Genomic DNA, 16,005 nt, shown 5'->3' on the forward strand with positions numbered 1-16,005 from the left:
ATGTTGTCTGGGGCTGATGGGAGTTGTCGTTCAAAAATAATTGGAGAGTACTAGGTTGGGAGAAAAGCAATGACAAACCTAGACAGCATCTTAAAAAGCATAGACATCACCCTGCCAACAAAGGTCCGTATAGTTAAAGCTATGGTTTTCCCAGTAGTGATGTATGGAAGTGAGAGCTGGACCATAAAGAAGGCTGATCGCCGAAGAATTGATGCTTTTGAATTATGGTGCTGGAGGAGACTCTTGAGAGTCCCATGGACTGCAAGAAGATCAAACCTATCCATTCTGAAGGAAATCAGCCCTGAGTGCTGACTGGAAGGACAGATCGTGAAGCTGAGGCTCCAATACTTTGGCCACCTCATGAGAAGAGAAGATTCCTTGGAAAAGACCCTGATGCTGGGAACGATGGAGGGCACAAGGAGAAGGGGACGACAGAGGATGAGATGGTTAGACAGTGTTCTCGAAGCTACCAGCATGAGTTTGACCAAACTGCGGGAGGCAGTGGAATACAGGAGTGCCTGGCATGCTGGTCCATGGGGTCACGAAGAGTTGGACATGACTAAACAACTAAACGACAACAACAACAGGTTGGGAAAGGCTGGCCAGTTTTAACAGGTGTCCAATAGAGCATCCTTTTTGAAAATACAAATAGCTTCAGCCTTATATCCAGTGACAAAGTACATATGACTCTCATCACAGCTGTGAGTTTTCTTTTGTGTGAACGCCAGACTTGGCTGCTTGCTGCCTGTTTGGGCTCTGCCTGACCTCAGCAGTCGCTGTGAATCCTGAGAGTTATTTTAGTAACAAAGAAACTCATTTTATATCATGGGAAATCTATATATCTATATATATATACATAAAAAAAACACCCCTGCCTCCATCCGGCTACAGGAGCTACAGATGGAAGGAATCAAGCATGAGGGAGCAAATTTTGTATAATCGAAGGGGCACATCAGATCAAGGTGAAGATGTTTGGTCCTTATTTGTGGTGTGCTTTGGTGGGAATGAAGTGCTTCTTCCTTCGTATTTTTCTGTTTCTTCTGTGGTCATAAGCAGAGGTGGTTGTAGAAAATGCAGGGGTTTGTACATGCCTTGTTTTCTGCTGCCCCAGAGGGGAAGACCCAAACCAATGGATTCAAATTACAAGAAAGGAGATTCCGACTAAACATTAGGAAGAAGCTTTTAATGGTAAGAGCTGTTTGACAGGGGAACAGACTGTTTCTGAGCACAATTCAAAGTGTTGGTGCTGACCTTTAAAGCCCTAAACGGCCTCGGTCCTGTATACCTGAAAGAGCGTCTCCACCCCCACCGTTCTACCCGGACACTGAGGTCCAGTGCTGAGGGCCTTCTGGCGGTTACCTCACTGCAAGAAGCCAAGTTACAGGGAACCAGGCAGAGGGCCTTCTTGGTAGCGGCACCCACCCTGTGAAACGCCCCCCCACAAGATGTCAAAGAGAACAACAACTACCAGACTTTTAGACGACATCTGAAGGCAGCCCTGTTTAGGGAAGCTTTTAATGTTTGATGCATTACTGTATTTTAATATTGTGTTGGAAGCCACCCAGAGTGGCTGGGGAAACCCAGCCAGATGGGCAGGGTATAAATAATAAATTATTATTATTATTATTATTATTATTATTATTATTATTATTATTATTATTCCTCGAAATGGTGGACTCTCCTTCACTGGAAGTTTTTAAACAGAGGTTGGATGGTCATCTGCCTGGGATTCTTCCGCTGTGATTCTTCCATCACAGAGATTGGACTAGATGACGCTACAATTTTATGATCTAGTTCAGGGGTCAGCAGGGTTTTTTTAGCCGCGGGCCGCTCCAGTGTCCCTCAGATCTTGTGGCGGGCCGGAGAAGCAGCACTGGGGGTGGAGAGCTGGAAGAAGAGGCGAGGTGGGCAAGTAGTCCTCCTCTCCACCGCCCCCCAGCCCCAGGCGCAGCGCTTACATTCCCTGGGGCTGCCGCCACCACTGCTGCTTCTTGTGGGTTGGCAGAGCAAGCTCGTCTGCTCCTCTCTCTTGAGAGCCAGTGGGGTGTAGTGGTTAAGAGCGGTGGACTCGTAATCTGGTGAACTGGGTTCACTTCCCTGCTCCTCCACGTGCAGCTGCTGGGTGACCTTGGGCTAGTCACACTTCTCTGAAGTCTCTCAGCCCCACTCACCTCACAGAGTGTTTGTTGTGGGGGAGGAAGGGAAAGGAGAATGTTAGCCGCTTTGAGACTCCTTTGGGTAGTGATAAAGCGGGATATCAAATCCAAACTCTTCTTCCTCTCTTCTCTCTGGCCCGCTGGAGCACCAGGGTGGTAATGGCGGCGCAAAAGGGCCGGCTCCGGAGAGGGGCTGCTTAAAATGGTGCTCAGCCAGCTCAGCCCAGCCCCCTTCCTCCTCTAGGCATGGCGGGGAGAAGCCAGGAGGAGGGAGGGAGGAGGTGCCACGGCGGTGTGTGTGTGGGGGAAACGGAATGGCGCAGGGAAAGAAATAGCGCAGCCCGAATGAACAATTGGGCCTGATCTGGCCCGTGGACCTTAGTTTGCCGACCCCTGGTCAAGTTGGTGGGCTTCAGACTTAGCTTGCATATTAGTTTTACCACTCATGATAGGCATTTATTTGCAGGAGTTACATTAAACAAGTAATTTGGGATCAGTTTCTGAAACTAAACTCTATTATTTTTGTGTGTTGTTTATTTAGAATAGATATTACCCTACACTTGTCAGAGAACTGGCTGTGCGCATGTTTTAGTGACAATGTTGCCAACTTATCAATTGGCTTCTGTAGCTGTGCTGTTAATAGTAGCTCGACAAGTGAAATTTAGCCAAAGCTGATCATGTTTATGTACAAAACAGCTGATTTGCACACATCCAGCCACTCTCTCGCAAGCAACGAGAGCAGAGCACTGCCATTTTTGTGGCAAGAGGTGTGTGAAATGATCCTGAGACAGCATGTTTTGTTTTGTGGGCTTAGAAAAAATAAAAATAAATCCTGGCCTGCATGGATCTTAAGGATTTCCATGGAAATTTGGCAGTACAAGCTCTCTATAAACAGAGCAGGTCTTTATACATTCACCAGCTGAAACCGTATTCCCTTCATAAAGGAATATTCCCTGATTGCTGAGGGACACCCTGTGAATACAAATTATACGTGCATCAACTTTGTTCAGCAAGAACTTTGGGAGAAAGTGAAGCATTCCGGTGGTGGGGCCAGAAGGCAAGAGCTCTTCCACTTCCACTGGCCTTCTCCAAGCTTTCAGATTTATTAATATATTGACCTGGTTCAGAGCTATAGATAATGTCTATAGCTCAACAGTGTAAGTGCAAAAGGTTCCTAATTCAAGCCTACATGAAGCTTGCTAAGATGTAGAAGACTGAATCAGATAAGTGCTAGAGATGCAAAGAGATGGAGGGAACGTTCTTTCACATGTGGTGGACTTGTAAAAGGGTAAAAGCGTATTGGGAAATGATCCATAATGAATTGAAAAAAATGTTTAATAGTACTTTCCCCAAAAAACCAGAGTCCTTTCTGTTGGGGATAATTCAGACTGATATTCCCAGGTGTCAGAAAAGGTTATTTATGTATGCCACTACTGCGGCCTGTGTTTTGTTAGCCCGAAAATGGAAAACCAGCGAGGTCCCAAGCAAAGAAGAGTGGCAACTTAATCTCTCACAGAATATGCGCAGCTTGCAGACTTAGAATAAGAGATCAGGAAGAACATACGTTTAGAGAAGATTGGAAAACGTTTTTTGAATATATTGTGTACAGCTGAAAATGCTGGCAGCATTAAGATAAATTTGACAGTGCAAATAAGTTTTGATGGAAGCAATAATGGAATGCTGAATGGCATAGTTTTTGTAAAATATGCAGGGATTTATGAGATGCAAAATGAACCATGGAAAGAGAAAAGGGGAAGTCACAGATTTCTTAAGGATGTAAAAATGAGCATTTTAAATTGTAAGACAGGAAATTTAATAAAAATTATATATAAAAGGTTCCTGGTTCAATCCAAGCCAGCTCCCTATAACAAATTTTCGAAAGGGGCAAATGAAGCTGTGTGTTCTCTTTGCTGTTTGGATTGCCTCGTGTGGTGCAATGGATCAGTGTGTCTGGCTGTTAACCAGAAGGTTGGTGTCCAACCAGGGACAGCTGTGGGCAGGATAATAATAATAATAATAATAATAATAATAATAATTATTATTATTATTATTATTATTATTATTATTACTATTATTATTTATTATTTATACCAGGCCCATCTGGCTGGGCTTCCCCAGCCACTCTTTGACATCTGGTGGGAGGGTGTTCCACAGGGCGGGTGTCACTACCGAGAAGGCCCTCTGCCTGGTTCCCTGTAACTTGGCTTCTCACAGTGAGGGAACCGCCAGAAGGCCCTCGGCACTGGACCTCAGTGTCCGGGTAGAACGATGAGGGTGGAGACGCTCCTTCAGGTATACTGGGTCGAGGCCATTTAGGGCTTTAAAGGATCGCTGCATTGCAGGGGGTTGGGCTAGATGACCCATAGGGTCCCTTCCAACTCCTATGATTCTTTGCTATAATGCTGAACTACTCTCATCCTCCTAAAGTTAGAACCAATGTGAGCTTCCCTCATGCATCCACATGGGGAGTTTAAAGCTTTCAGCCAAAGTTTCCTGTTACATCTAAATGCAGGAAACTGTGGTTTGTTTCAACCCTATTTAGTGTGAACGAACCAAGATCTAACCAGGGTTTCTGATCTAACGGTAGGGAGATTCACAAAACACTCCCCCAACACATATGTTAAAAGGCTGCAATGGGGTTGTGTGGGGCAGCCAGTGGCACACACCTCCCAACACCCTACCGGGGAAATGTTTCCCTACCATGTCTGAATCTGTCAGGGAACTGCCATCGGAACTAGAGGAGGAGGCGAGGCTCCACAGCGGTGCTGGAGAGGGGCCAAGCAGGGAGAGAGGCAGGTCTCCTGTTGGGGAAGAAAATCAGCGCAACACCAGGGATAGAGGGGGGCCAATGGGGGAAGCAGAGAGCAGGCTCCGGGACTCTTCACTGGACACCAGCGGGGAGAGCACAGGTCCTCCGCTACCCACGCCCTCCCTGTGCAGAAGACTTCCGCGCAGGGAGAGTAGGAGGAGACTGGGCGTCAAACAACTTTTATGTTGGAAAAGGTTTAAGAAACGCCCACTGACGGATTCTGCCAGCGACTGAACAGCCGCGGAGTGGATGGCTGTCTAGCGAGAAATAGTTTAACCAGCCAACCTAGCCCAGAGCGGCGGCAACTTACGCACAAGCAACCCCTAATGCCATTACAGAATCCAACTCCATATATTGTGACCTTCCCTGATTTTAAATGTAGAACTAGGTTCTCCCAAACCGGAAGGTCTGATAACAATCTATGGTCTTTTAAATCGTTTTTGTGTAGCAGTGGCGAGGTGGAGGTTATTGTTTTCGTTTGTTAATATGGTATATATCTGTGTTTTATATTGCAAACTGCCCTACAATCTTTGGGTGAATGGAATAATAATAATAATAATAATAATAATAATAATAATAATAATTATTATTATTATTATTATTATTATTATTATTATTAATTTATACCCCGCCCATCTGGCTGGGCTTCCCCAGCCACTCTGGGCAGCTTCCAACAAAATATTAAAATACAGTAATGCATCAAACATTACATATAGAATAGAAATTTAATCAATTGACGGGCTGGTGGCTGCATTAGTCTCGATGGGACGCAGTTGGCACAGCATTACACAGATCTGGGCTATGAATGATGCAAGAGAACACAGCACACACTTGTGTATGTGTTTAAATTACACTGTAATTTAAATTACACTGTATTAGCCAAAACTTGGATTCTTCCCGTCTAGTTTGTAGATGACATTTCCTTCTGCGAGATTTATCAGCAGAGCAAGGCATCCAAGAATCCCCGAAGGAGCCCTGAGGATCTGTAGGCAGTGTTGAAATATATCCTTCCTAAACTCCGAAGGGGAGAGGAGGGGAATCTGGCTTTTTATGAGTAATTTGTTAAAGTGATGCTGCTGGAGTGTCCGTGGGAATCGGGCAAGCGGGATTAGATGGACTTCTCCATATTTCACTTACTTCAGAGGGAGGCAGTGTGGCGTACATGTATTTCAATTAGCATTATCCTGCCTTAGAAAAAAGCACTAAACTATGTCAAAAAATAACAATCAACATCTAAAAAAAGTGTTGGAGGCAGGCAAAGTGTTGAGAAAAAGGCTTATAAACGCTCAAATGTAGTCCTTGCAAACCATAACTTTTCTAGAAAGGCAAGTGTTTGGCAACAGGGGTTTTGGTGGTGGTTTTACTAGGTGTAGACCCATTGAAAGTAATGAACCTGACTAAGTCCATTAATTTCAATGGGTTTACTTTGAGTAAACATAGTTGAGTTCCACCCAGGTTGTTTGGTACCTTTAGGTAAGCCACTGTTCTTTCAGCATCCGCTCCCTCCCACCATTCACAATACTGAGGTTGATTATACTGGTCTACTTTTAAAGGGCTGTTGTGCTTCTTGCTATGTTTTATTACGTTTTTATTAATTTTTTTTCTGTAATATGGTTTTGATGTTGTGCACTGCCCTGTAATCTTTTGATAAAGGGTGATATATCGATCAATCAGTAATAATAATAATAATAATAATAATAATAATAATAATAATTGCTGAAGTGGTTATAGTAATCTTAGTCAATTGGCCATGTGCTTTTGTCAACTGATAACTCCATTAATTAAGTCTCCATTAATTAAATAATAACAATAATAATAATAATGATTGCTGAAGTGGTTATAGTAATCTTAGTCAGTTGGCCATGTGCTTTTGTCAATTGATAACTCCATTAATTATGTCTCCATTAATTAAATAATAATAATAATAATTGCTGAAGTGGTTGTAGTAATCTTAGTCAATTGGCCACGTGCTTTTGTCAACTGATAACTCCATTAATTAAATCTCCAGGCAAGAGAAGCAAGAATAAATTTTTTTAGAAAAAAATCATACCCGGTTTCCTTCTATATGATACACACAGAGGCACCCCCTCTCCTCTCTTTCCCAGGAGGGCTCTGTCTTTAAAATGAAAACAAGAGACTCTTAAGATAATAAATGTTATGTCCCAAATGAAGCTACCTTACAATAGTCAGGATGCTTGTCTACCTAGTCAGTGTAATCTGACTGATGACAGCTCTCCAGGGTCTCAGGAGGAGATAGATATTTCCCATCACCTAGTACCTGTTTGTCGCTGTTTTTTATTGGGTACCTGGGACTGATGTTGGGGCCCTGTGGGCAGGGAACACCTGCTGTACCACTGATCTACAGTTCTTAATCCCATACCAAATTCTACATTTCTGCATAATTCTCATTTCTGGCCAGGCAGCTCTGGTTTTTGTGGGCTCTTTCGTCATGTCCCTTTTCAGGGGAGTGTGTGTGTGTGTGTGTCCAGTAGGTCGGCAGTTCGAATCCCCACAACGGGGTGAGCTCCCGTTGCTCGGTCCCTGCTCCTGCCAACCTAGCAGTTCGAAAGCACGTCAAAGTGCAAGTAGATAAATAGGTACCGCTCTGGCGGGAAGGTAAACGGTGTTTCCGTGCGCTGCTCTGGTTCACCAGAAGCGGCTTAGTCATGCTGGCCACAAGACCCGGAAGCTGTACGCCGGCTCCCTCAGCCAATAAAGTGAGATGAGCGTGCAACCCCAGAGTTGGCCACGACTGGACCTAATGGTCAGGCATCCCTTTACCTTTTTATCCCATTTCCATTTTAAAAAAAGACCCTGAAACTTAGAGGGAATATTGTTGAACAGAAAGTAGAGTAGATAGTTGTTCATATTGACAGATGGTTTTAAGTAATATTTTCTTCTAGTGTGTGACCAGCAAATTAGAATAAGAATAGAATAGAATAGAATAGAAGAGAAGAGAAGAGAAGAGAAGAGAAGAGAAGAGAAATGAAGAGAAGGAAAATTGGAAGTCTCTCTTTTGTAATTTTTTGCTAATGTTTCTCCGTTTCTGCTTTGTTTTCCCCCTCTCTCTTTCTCTCTTTTCTCTCTTTTTATCTCTATTGCCTCTTTCTCTTTTGATTCTTTTTTGTTTTGTTTTGTATCTCAGATCCTTGTAATCTTATCGTATTACGGGGAAATCTCAATAAAAATCTTATTGCAAAAAGAAGAAAAGACCTTCACAAGTTATTGATGTACAATGGTACCTCGGGTTAAGTACTTAATCCGTTCTTAACCTGAAACTGTTCTTAACCTGAGGTACCACTTTAGCTAATGGGGCCTCCTGCTGCCGCTGCGCCGCCAGAGCACGATTTCTGTTCTCATCCTGAAGCAAAGTTCTTAACCCGAGGTACTATTTCTGGGTTAGCGGAGTCTGTAATCTGAAGCGTATGTAACCTGAAGTGTCTGTAACCCGAGGTACCACTGTATTGCTAATTACTTCCCCCCACAACTGCATTTCAACACGCTTCATTTTATTTCCCCCCACAGTGCCCAACAGCTTCCGAAGCAAGTTTTGGGGTCCACATTAAGGTCGTTGGCGACTGGACAGGTAGGTGAATGTTGGTTTAATCTCTCTCTTAACAGATGGCTTTGACCTGAAACCCCCTTTCCTCAGCAGCTTCCATCTAGAGGGCAATTTCAAATCATACGCTGTTTAGAACATGATTTGAAGGGGCTTGCCCCCCACCCCGGGTGATTTCTATTGCGGTTGTGCTGATGGCTTCATTCAGCTGTGCTTATACATGTCACTTTGTTGTTGTTGTTCTGAGTCCAGACAAATTGTTCTGATTGTCATGCTAATTGTTAATAATACGGCCCGTGTCTTGGCTTTTTCCTTTCAAAATATTATTTTCTGTGTGCAGCAACCTGCTTGCCTTTGGGCCACATGCGATGGCTGCGGAAGTCGGTGCTGAAATGTGCATTTGCTAGATAAGGGGATTTTTTAATGCCAGACGCTTGGTTGGCTTCCAGGTTAGTTAACACCTATGTCATGCTGAGATTACGGAGTTGCTTTCATGTTCCGATATGCTTCTCTCGGGCTGTGTGAGAACGTCACTGGGGTCCACTGGGCCTCTGCAGAAAATGAGGAATTCTGCTTTTAATTTTTGTAGAATTGTAGAGTTGGAAAGGACCCCAAGGGTCATCTAGTCCAACCCCCTGCAATGCAGGAATCTCAGCTACAGCATCCATGACAGATGGCCATCCAAACTCTGCTTAAAAGCATCCAAGGAAGGAGAGCCCTCCTGCAGGGAGGGGAATTCAAAAGGCTGGATAGCAAGGGGAGTATGAAATGAAATTTGCTCAAACTTGAGTCATGGGTGAGTGTGTGATGGTGGTGGAAGAGGATGAAATTGGGTGGGGGGTGGGACCCACATATATAAATGGATGCCAACAGCATCAGTGGCTGATTGTATTCTCATTTTCCTGATTACTATATGACCCAGGGGTCGGCAAGGTTTATCTTGAGAGCCAGTGTGGTGTAGTGGTTAAGAGCAGTGGACTCGTAATCTGGTGAACCGGGTTCGCTTCCCCGCTCCTCCACATGCAGCTGCTGGGTGACCTTGGGTTAGTCACACTTCTCTGAAGTCTCTCAGCCCCACTCACCTCACAGAGTGTTTGTTGTGGGGGAGGAAGGGAAAGGAGAATGTTAGCCGCTTGGAGACTCCTTAGGGTAGTGATAAAGTGGGATATCAAATCCAAACTCTTCTTCTTGCCTGGGCCACTTCACTTCAGCAGAGATCGCTCTGTGGGCCAGATTGCACACCTCCCCGTGATTTTCGGCGTCTGCACAGACACGATTTCTGGTGCCGCGGAAGCGAGTCTCCGTGCCGTGCTGTGCTGCACCGGTTTAGTGCAGTGCGTGGGGACTCACCAAGCGGGCAGCTCGGTTTGGGGGCAGCTCATGGGCCGGTTAAACAACTCCCGTGGGCTGCTTGTGGCCCATGGGCCTTACGTTGCTGGCCCCTATTATTACCGGTTGCAGTAAAGGGTAATTTTGCACACTTTTAAGCTCTAATTGAACTGTCATAAACTGTGCTTTTGCGCTGCTGTTGAGAGTAGTGGGTGGAAACCTACCATCGGCAGAACCATCTCTGCTCGCTCAACAGCATGATCTCCCATCTTCTTTGCCTGCCTGCTGAGCTGGTGGTTGTCCTGGCCCTGCAGAGCCAATTTGGGGAGCAGGGACATGGGGGGGGGATGCACAGAGGGAAGGAGGGGGCAAGTCCTGTTGCACTCGTCCGCTAGCACATTGCCTTAGCTGTATCCAGCCCAATATTTATCTGTCTGTAGTTCTATTTATCTAGTTTCTAGTTCAAGAAAAAGCTTACATCAGGTTTTGGGCAACCTGTGGCCCTCCAGATATTGCCAGACTCCAACTCCCATCATCCCCAACCAGCTTGACCCATGGAAGCTGGAGTTCAACAACTTCTGGAGTTCTACAGAAAAAGCCCCATTGAAGTAGGAGGGCAAAGTTGCCATTGATCAGGCCTGGCATAGGGAGCAAACAGATTAATATATACATATTAGCACCACAGCATCTAGAGGGCCACAGTTTACTTATTTCTTGCTTAGCACATGACACAATTCATTAGTCCTTAAGGTGTCATGAGTCTCTCTTTGTAGCTTTTTGCTGTGACAAACTCAGCGTGGGCAACCCTCTATAAGGGTCAACAAAGGAGAGTGTTCAAATAACAGGTAATAGTAATAGTAATAAAAATAATAGTAATAATAATAATAATAAAAAAATTATTTATATCCCGCCCTCCCCAGCCGAAGCCGGGCTCAGAGCAGCTAACAACAAGAAAATAATAAAACATTCTAAAATCATTTCATTATAAGATCAGTTCAAATCAAATTAATGGCAACCATTGGGCTAGAGTTCTGTGAGGATTGCCAAAGGTGGGGGTCAGGCTGAGCTGGAAGAGAAGTCAGGTCCCGCAGGGCCCTAGTCTCTTGTGACAGAGCGTTCCACCAGATCGGGGCCACAGCCAAAAAATCCCTGACTCTGGTTGAGGCCAGCCTAACATCCCTGTGGCCTGGGACCTCCAAGATGGTTTTGTTTGAAGACCGTAAGGTGCTCCATGGGACATACCAGGAGAGGCGGTCCTGTAGGTACGAGGGTCCTAGACCGTATAGGGCTTTAAAGGTTAAAACCAGCACCTTAAACCTGATCCTGTACTCCACCGGGAGCCAATGTAGCTGGTATAGCACTGGGTGAATGTGATCCCGCAGCGAGGACCCCGTAAGGAATCTCGCCGCGGCATTCTGCACCCGCTGGAGTTTCTGGGTCAGTCTCAAGGGCAGCCCCACGTAGAGTGAGTTACAGTAATCCAGTCTGGAGGTGACCGTCGCGTGGATCACAGTGAGGGCAAGAGATTATGTCAGTTACTGTGGCTGTGTGATAGCTCTGCGGGCATGCACAACACCCACACCCCGACACACACCCACACACACACCGTGCTTGCCATGTGACCAGGTCCTGCATCACTTTGAAGAAATAGGTTCATGGGACCACCTGGATCAGATTATTCCTCTTCTCACCTGCCCTGCCTCCCAGTCTAGGGAGTGGTGCAGGCAGGAATGAGGATATAAAGAGCCTCACAGGACCTGATCCCCCATAAATTGCTACAGCAGCCTGGGAGCTGACTGCGAACATGTGATTTGTGGTCCATGAATGTGCCAAGTACCATCAGTGCGTTCATGAGCATGACCTGTGCTACTTTCTTCTGCCCCCAAAAGCTTAGCTGTGGTAAATATTTTGTAGATTACGTCACTCGTTTCCAACTCATTCTGCTCCTTTATTTGATCTGCATCCCTTTGCGGCACCTTTTAGTACCATGTCATGTTTGTTTTAAGGCTGACATCCTTTGAAGACAGCTGTGGCCAGAGGGATTGTCTTTACTTTCCAAGAATGCAAAAGCCAGGAAAACAAAACCAGCTACATAAAAGCATTCTGCAAATACGAGCAATATTCTAACCTCCCTCCTGCTTCCTTTTCTAAATATATTTCAGGCTGACATTAATACTGTAAGGTATGTTTGTACGACGTTGCATGGTTTACTACAATAGAAACTATATTGTGTGCAGAATAATTCGGATGAATGCTAATCTGATAGTTTTGCTTGCAAGGCTCGCTTTATGCTGCGTTACAAAAATAAGTGGAATAATTTAATAGGTCCTTCCCTATGTAACACATATGTTCACGGCAAAATTTGTGCCTTGGATCAGCATCTGAGCTGTGTGTGAGAGCACGTGTTTCTGCTTCAGCTTAGTCCTGGGACATCAACAAACGTTCCTCAACTGAGCATGTGCAGAGTGCACTTCTAATAGCAACAAATAACTGCAACTGGGACCAGTAGACTCTGGAGAAGGGCTTCTAGGCTATAGGAGTTTAAACCCTACTACCCTTAAAAAAAAAAAAATCTTTCTAGTCATGTATCATGCTAGTTCTACTCAGAGTAAACCCACTGGAATTGATAGGCATAACTAACTTAGGGCCATTTATTCCAATGAGTCAACTCTAGCTGGGTACAGCCCTAAAAGATTGCCAATATATGAGTCAGAGTGGCAGAGCACAGATTTTACATCTAGAAGTTTTCTTGGCAATTGTAAGTGTGGTACACAGCTAGGCTGGAATAAACCTCTGCCACAAACTCTATGACTGAGCTAGGGCCTTCCCTTTACCAAGATAAAAAGTAAAAGGACCCCTGACCATTAGGTCCAGTCATGGCCGACTCTGGGGTTGCGGCGCTCATCTCGCTTTATTGGCCAAGGGAGCTGGCGTACAGCTTCTGGGTCATGTGGCCAGCATGACTAAGCCACTTCTGGCGAACCAGAGCAGCGCACGGAAACGCCGTTTACCTTCCCGCCAGAGCGGTACCTATTTATCTACTTGCACTTCATGCTTTCGAACAGCTCGGTTGGCAAGAGCAGGGACCGAACAACGGGAGCTCACCCTGTCATGGGGATTCAAACCGCCAACCTTCTGATTGGCAAGCCTAGGCTCTGTGGTTTAACCCACAGCGCCACCAAATCTCCCTTAATACTGAATCAGCCATTCATTTGCTTAGCCCGCTATTCTCTCTCTGTCTCAACTGATGGCAACTCTCCAAATCTCAGACATTTCCCAGTTCTGGCTGTTGACTAGCACCTCTGAACCATCAGTGACAGAACTTGGCGTCCACCACCTGAATTTCCCACAGAGCACTTCTCTGGAAGTGCCTGAGTTCTGGTGCATTGTGGGTAAAAAATACCCAACAACAGCAAGCATTTGCCACAAAACATGGTGGCCAACAGTGGCCAGCACCTTTCTGAGGGACCCCTCAACCCTGGGGCTGGCTGGCTCTACTGAGTAGGAGCTGTGCTTGAAAGGCTACTGAGGTCCTTTGCTGCTTGCAATAATTTAGCGATAAAAAGTCAGAGCTGTTCGCTGAGCAATGCATCATCCTCCGCAACCCAAGAGATGTGATTAGAGCTGCTGAAGAACTGAAGCATGTAATCGATAGTGACCACAGTCTGACAGCGTTGGATGCAAGCTGGTGGGGACCCAGCAGTTAGTGGGCGGGCAGGGGTTAGAGAAATAAGACTGTGGCTTCAGAACGAGGTGAGCGACACACCCCACTCATTAGCCAACTTTCATTAATTGCTTGTGACTTTTTAAAGGAAAAAAAAATCTTCTAATGAACGGCGGTAAACAAACAGAGATCAAGCAATTATCGCCTTAATCTCTTTTTGAGCTTCCTTCTGCAACAGTTTCATTTTTCTTTCAGTGTTAAAAAAAAAAACACCTCACAGGAGTTAATCCCAGAGTGGGAGAAGAATAGAGTAAGAGGCATAAATAAATTCTTGTATTTCTGTTGTTTATTGTTCATAATAATGTTATTTATCATTAATAATAATAATAATAATAATAATAATAATAATAATAATAATAATTTCTCCAAGCTCAAGGTGGTGTACTTGGTGCACTCACTCTTCATTTAATCCCCCCCCAAAAAAACCCCTGTGAGGTAGGTTAGGCTGAGAGGCAGTGACGGTTAAAGGTCACCCAGTGAGCTTCATGGTCGAGTGGGGATTTGAACCCTGATCTTCCAGGTCCTAGTCCAATATTCTAACCACTATGCCACGTGAACAATGGGTTAGATTGCACAGTGCTCGGTCTCGTGTCTTGATGCTCTGAGATAAGAGTACCAGGTGCACTGGATCACCATGGCAAGACTGGTGAGGTCGAATAGATGACTTGTTGTGACGTTCACCCACCCAATGGTTCAGGAATGTTGGTTCAGGATCACTTTCATCAAGTCCTGTTTTTGCAAATCCTGATGCTATCAGACTCTGAATCTGCAAGAGTCAAGGGAAAGAGGCTGTGGGTTTAGCTAGCATGGTGTGGTGGTCTAAACCACTGAGCCTCTTGGGCTTGCTGATCAGAAGGTGGGCGGTTCGAATCCCCAAGACAGGGTGAGCTCTCGTTGCTCTGTTCCAGTTCTGCCAACCTAGCAGTTTAAAAGCACAGCAGTACAAGTAGATAAATAGGTACCGCTGCGGCAAGAAGGTAAACGGCGTTTCTGTACGCTCTGGCACTCGTCACGGTGTCCCGTTGTGCCAGAAGCAGTTTACTCATGCTGGCCACATGACCCAGAAAGCTGTTTGCAGACAAACGCCGGCTCCCTCGGCCTGAAAACGAGATGAGCGCCGCAACCCCATAGTCGCCTTTGACCGGACTTAACCCTCCAGGGGTCCTTTACCTTATGTTTTACCTTAGTGTTGGTATATCTGTACCTATGTATTTTTGCTCTAAAGAACAAAAGAACTTTACATCGTAGGTAGTAAACTTTAGCTTTGTCTTGTGTCTGGATGCAATAGACCCTTTGAACTGTGTGGGAGAGAAGTTTTCCCTTTAACCAGGAACTCTTAGAGAAGCTTTTTGCTGGGAGCATAAAATCTCTGAAAACTCTGCTGGGACTCTGTTTAGCTGATACATCACACAAGCTGAGGTGTGCTAACTTCCCCAATTTACCAAAAAATTGTGTGCAAATCCCAGTGGTAGCTGCCATTTCTTTCTTTATTAACTGACAATTCATTTTATTTTTTATTTAAATGATTGTTTTGATCCTTCTTTTCCACAGCCAAAAAAGAGAGTGCTTAGATTTATTTTTAAAACAACAAGACCAGCAAACAAACAAAAAGATGAAAGAATGCAAAAAAAAAAAAAAGCGTGAGAGAAAGAAAGACAAATAATTAAAACCAGAGCCAGCAGAAAAAGCTGTATAGGAAAGCTTGTCTAGACAACCGGAATGATGGAACGTAGGGAAGGGAAGGGGTCAGACAAGCCTCTTGTTGAAAATTCACCATGGAATGACGTCATATGATTATGCAGTTATATTTTATGGGTATTTGGGAGAGGGGAGGAAATGGGCGATGGCAGCTCCGAACAACTGTTTCAGCTGCTGTAAGAAAGGCCCCATCTGCCATTCGGAGGAGGTGGAGTTGTGGGTTTCACGGCCCCATCACACACGCGCACCGGCTGGAACCCAGCCCCCGCGTGATTGGGGGGATTCCCGGCTGCGTCACCTCCTGGCCAGCCAATCGGCTGGCTCTGGGGGGAAGGCCTGCCTTATTTAAACCAGGACGTGGCCAGGGATCTCCCTCTTTGCCGCCTGCCAGCTGTTCCTGTTTTTCCCACCCTCCTGCCCTTTCAGGTTTTTGTTCCTTGACCTTGCTATGGACCTTGGTTGGTCGCCGTTGAGGGGCCTGGTAGGAATTTTTCCACTTGGCAAATTGGCACCAGCCACTTGGTTTTCACCTACCTGGTAACAAATTGTCACAACTTTCTGGGTATTGGTGGATAGGCATTGGTATTGCTCTGTAGATGGAAGAGGGGAGGTAACGCCATCACCTGCCCCACATATTGAAGGGTAGTCCGATAAAGGATTCCCTGTCCGAAGCCTATGGAGGTGGGGGCCTAAGGCACGCCCCCAATTGGTGACCCCGGGGGAATTCCTA

At 45.3% G+C, this 16,005-nt stretch overlaps 1 protein-coding gene across 4 annotated transcripts in view; it reads left to right on the plus strand.

Annotated features, from left to right (window-relative positions):
• NOX4 (NADPH oxidase 4) overlaps positions 1 to 16,005 on the plus strand; it is a 95,721-nt gene that overhangs the window by 43,529 nt on the left and 36,187 nt on the right. For all 4 annotated transcript variants that reach the window (XM_083609926.1, XM_083609927.1, XM_083609924.1 and 1 more), the window contains exon 12: positions 8,491 to 8,551. In XM_083609926.1, coding sequence (XP_083466052.1) covers positions 8,491 to 8,551 — 61 coding nt within the window. The remainder of the gene's footprint in view (positions 1 to 8,490; positions 8,552 to 16,005) is intronic.

The sequence above is a fragment of the Podarcis filfolensis genome (assembly GCF_964270895.1).
Source record: "Podarcis filfolensis genome assembly, chromosome: 4".
Taxonomy (NCBI): Eukaryota; Metazoa; Chordata; class Lepidosauria; order Squamata; family Lacertidae; genus Podarcis; species Podarcis filfolensis.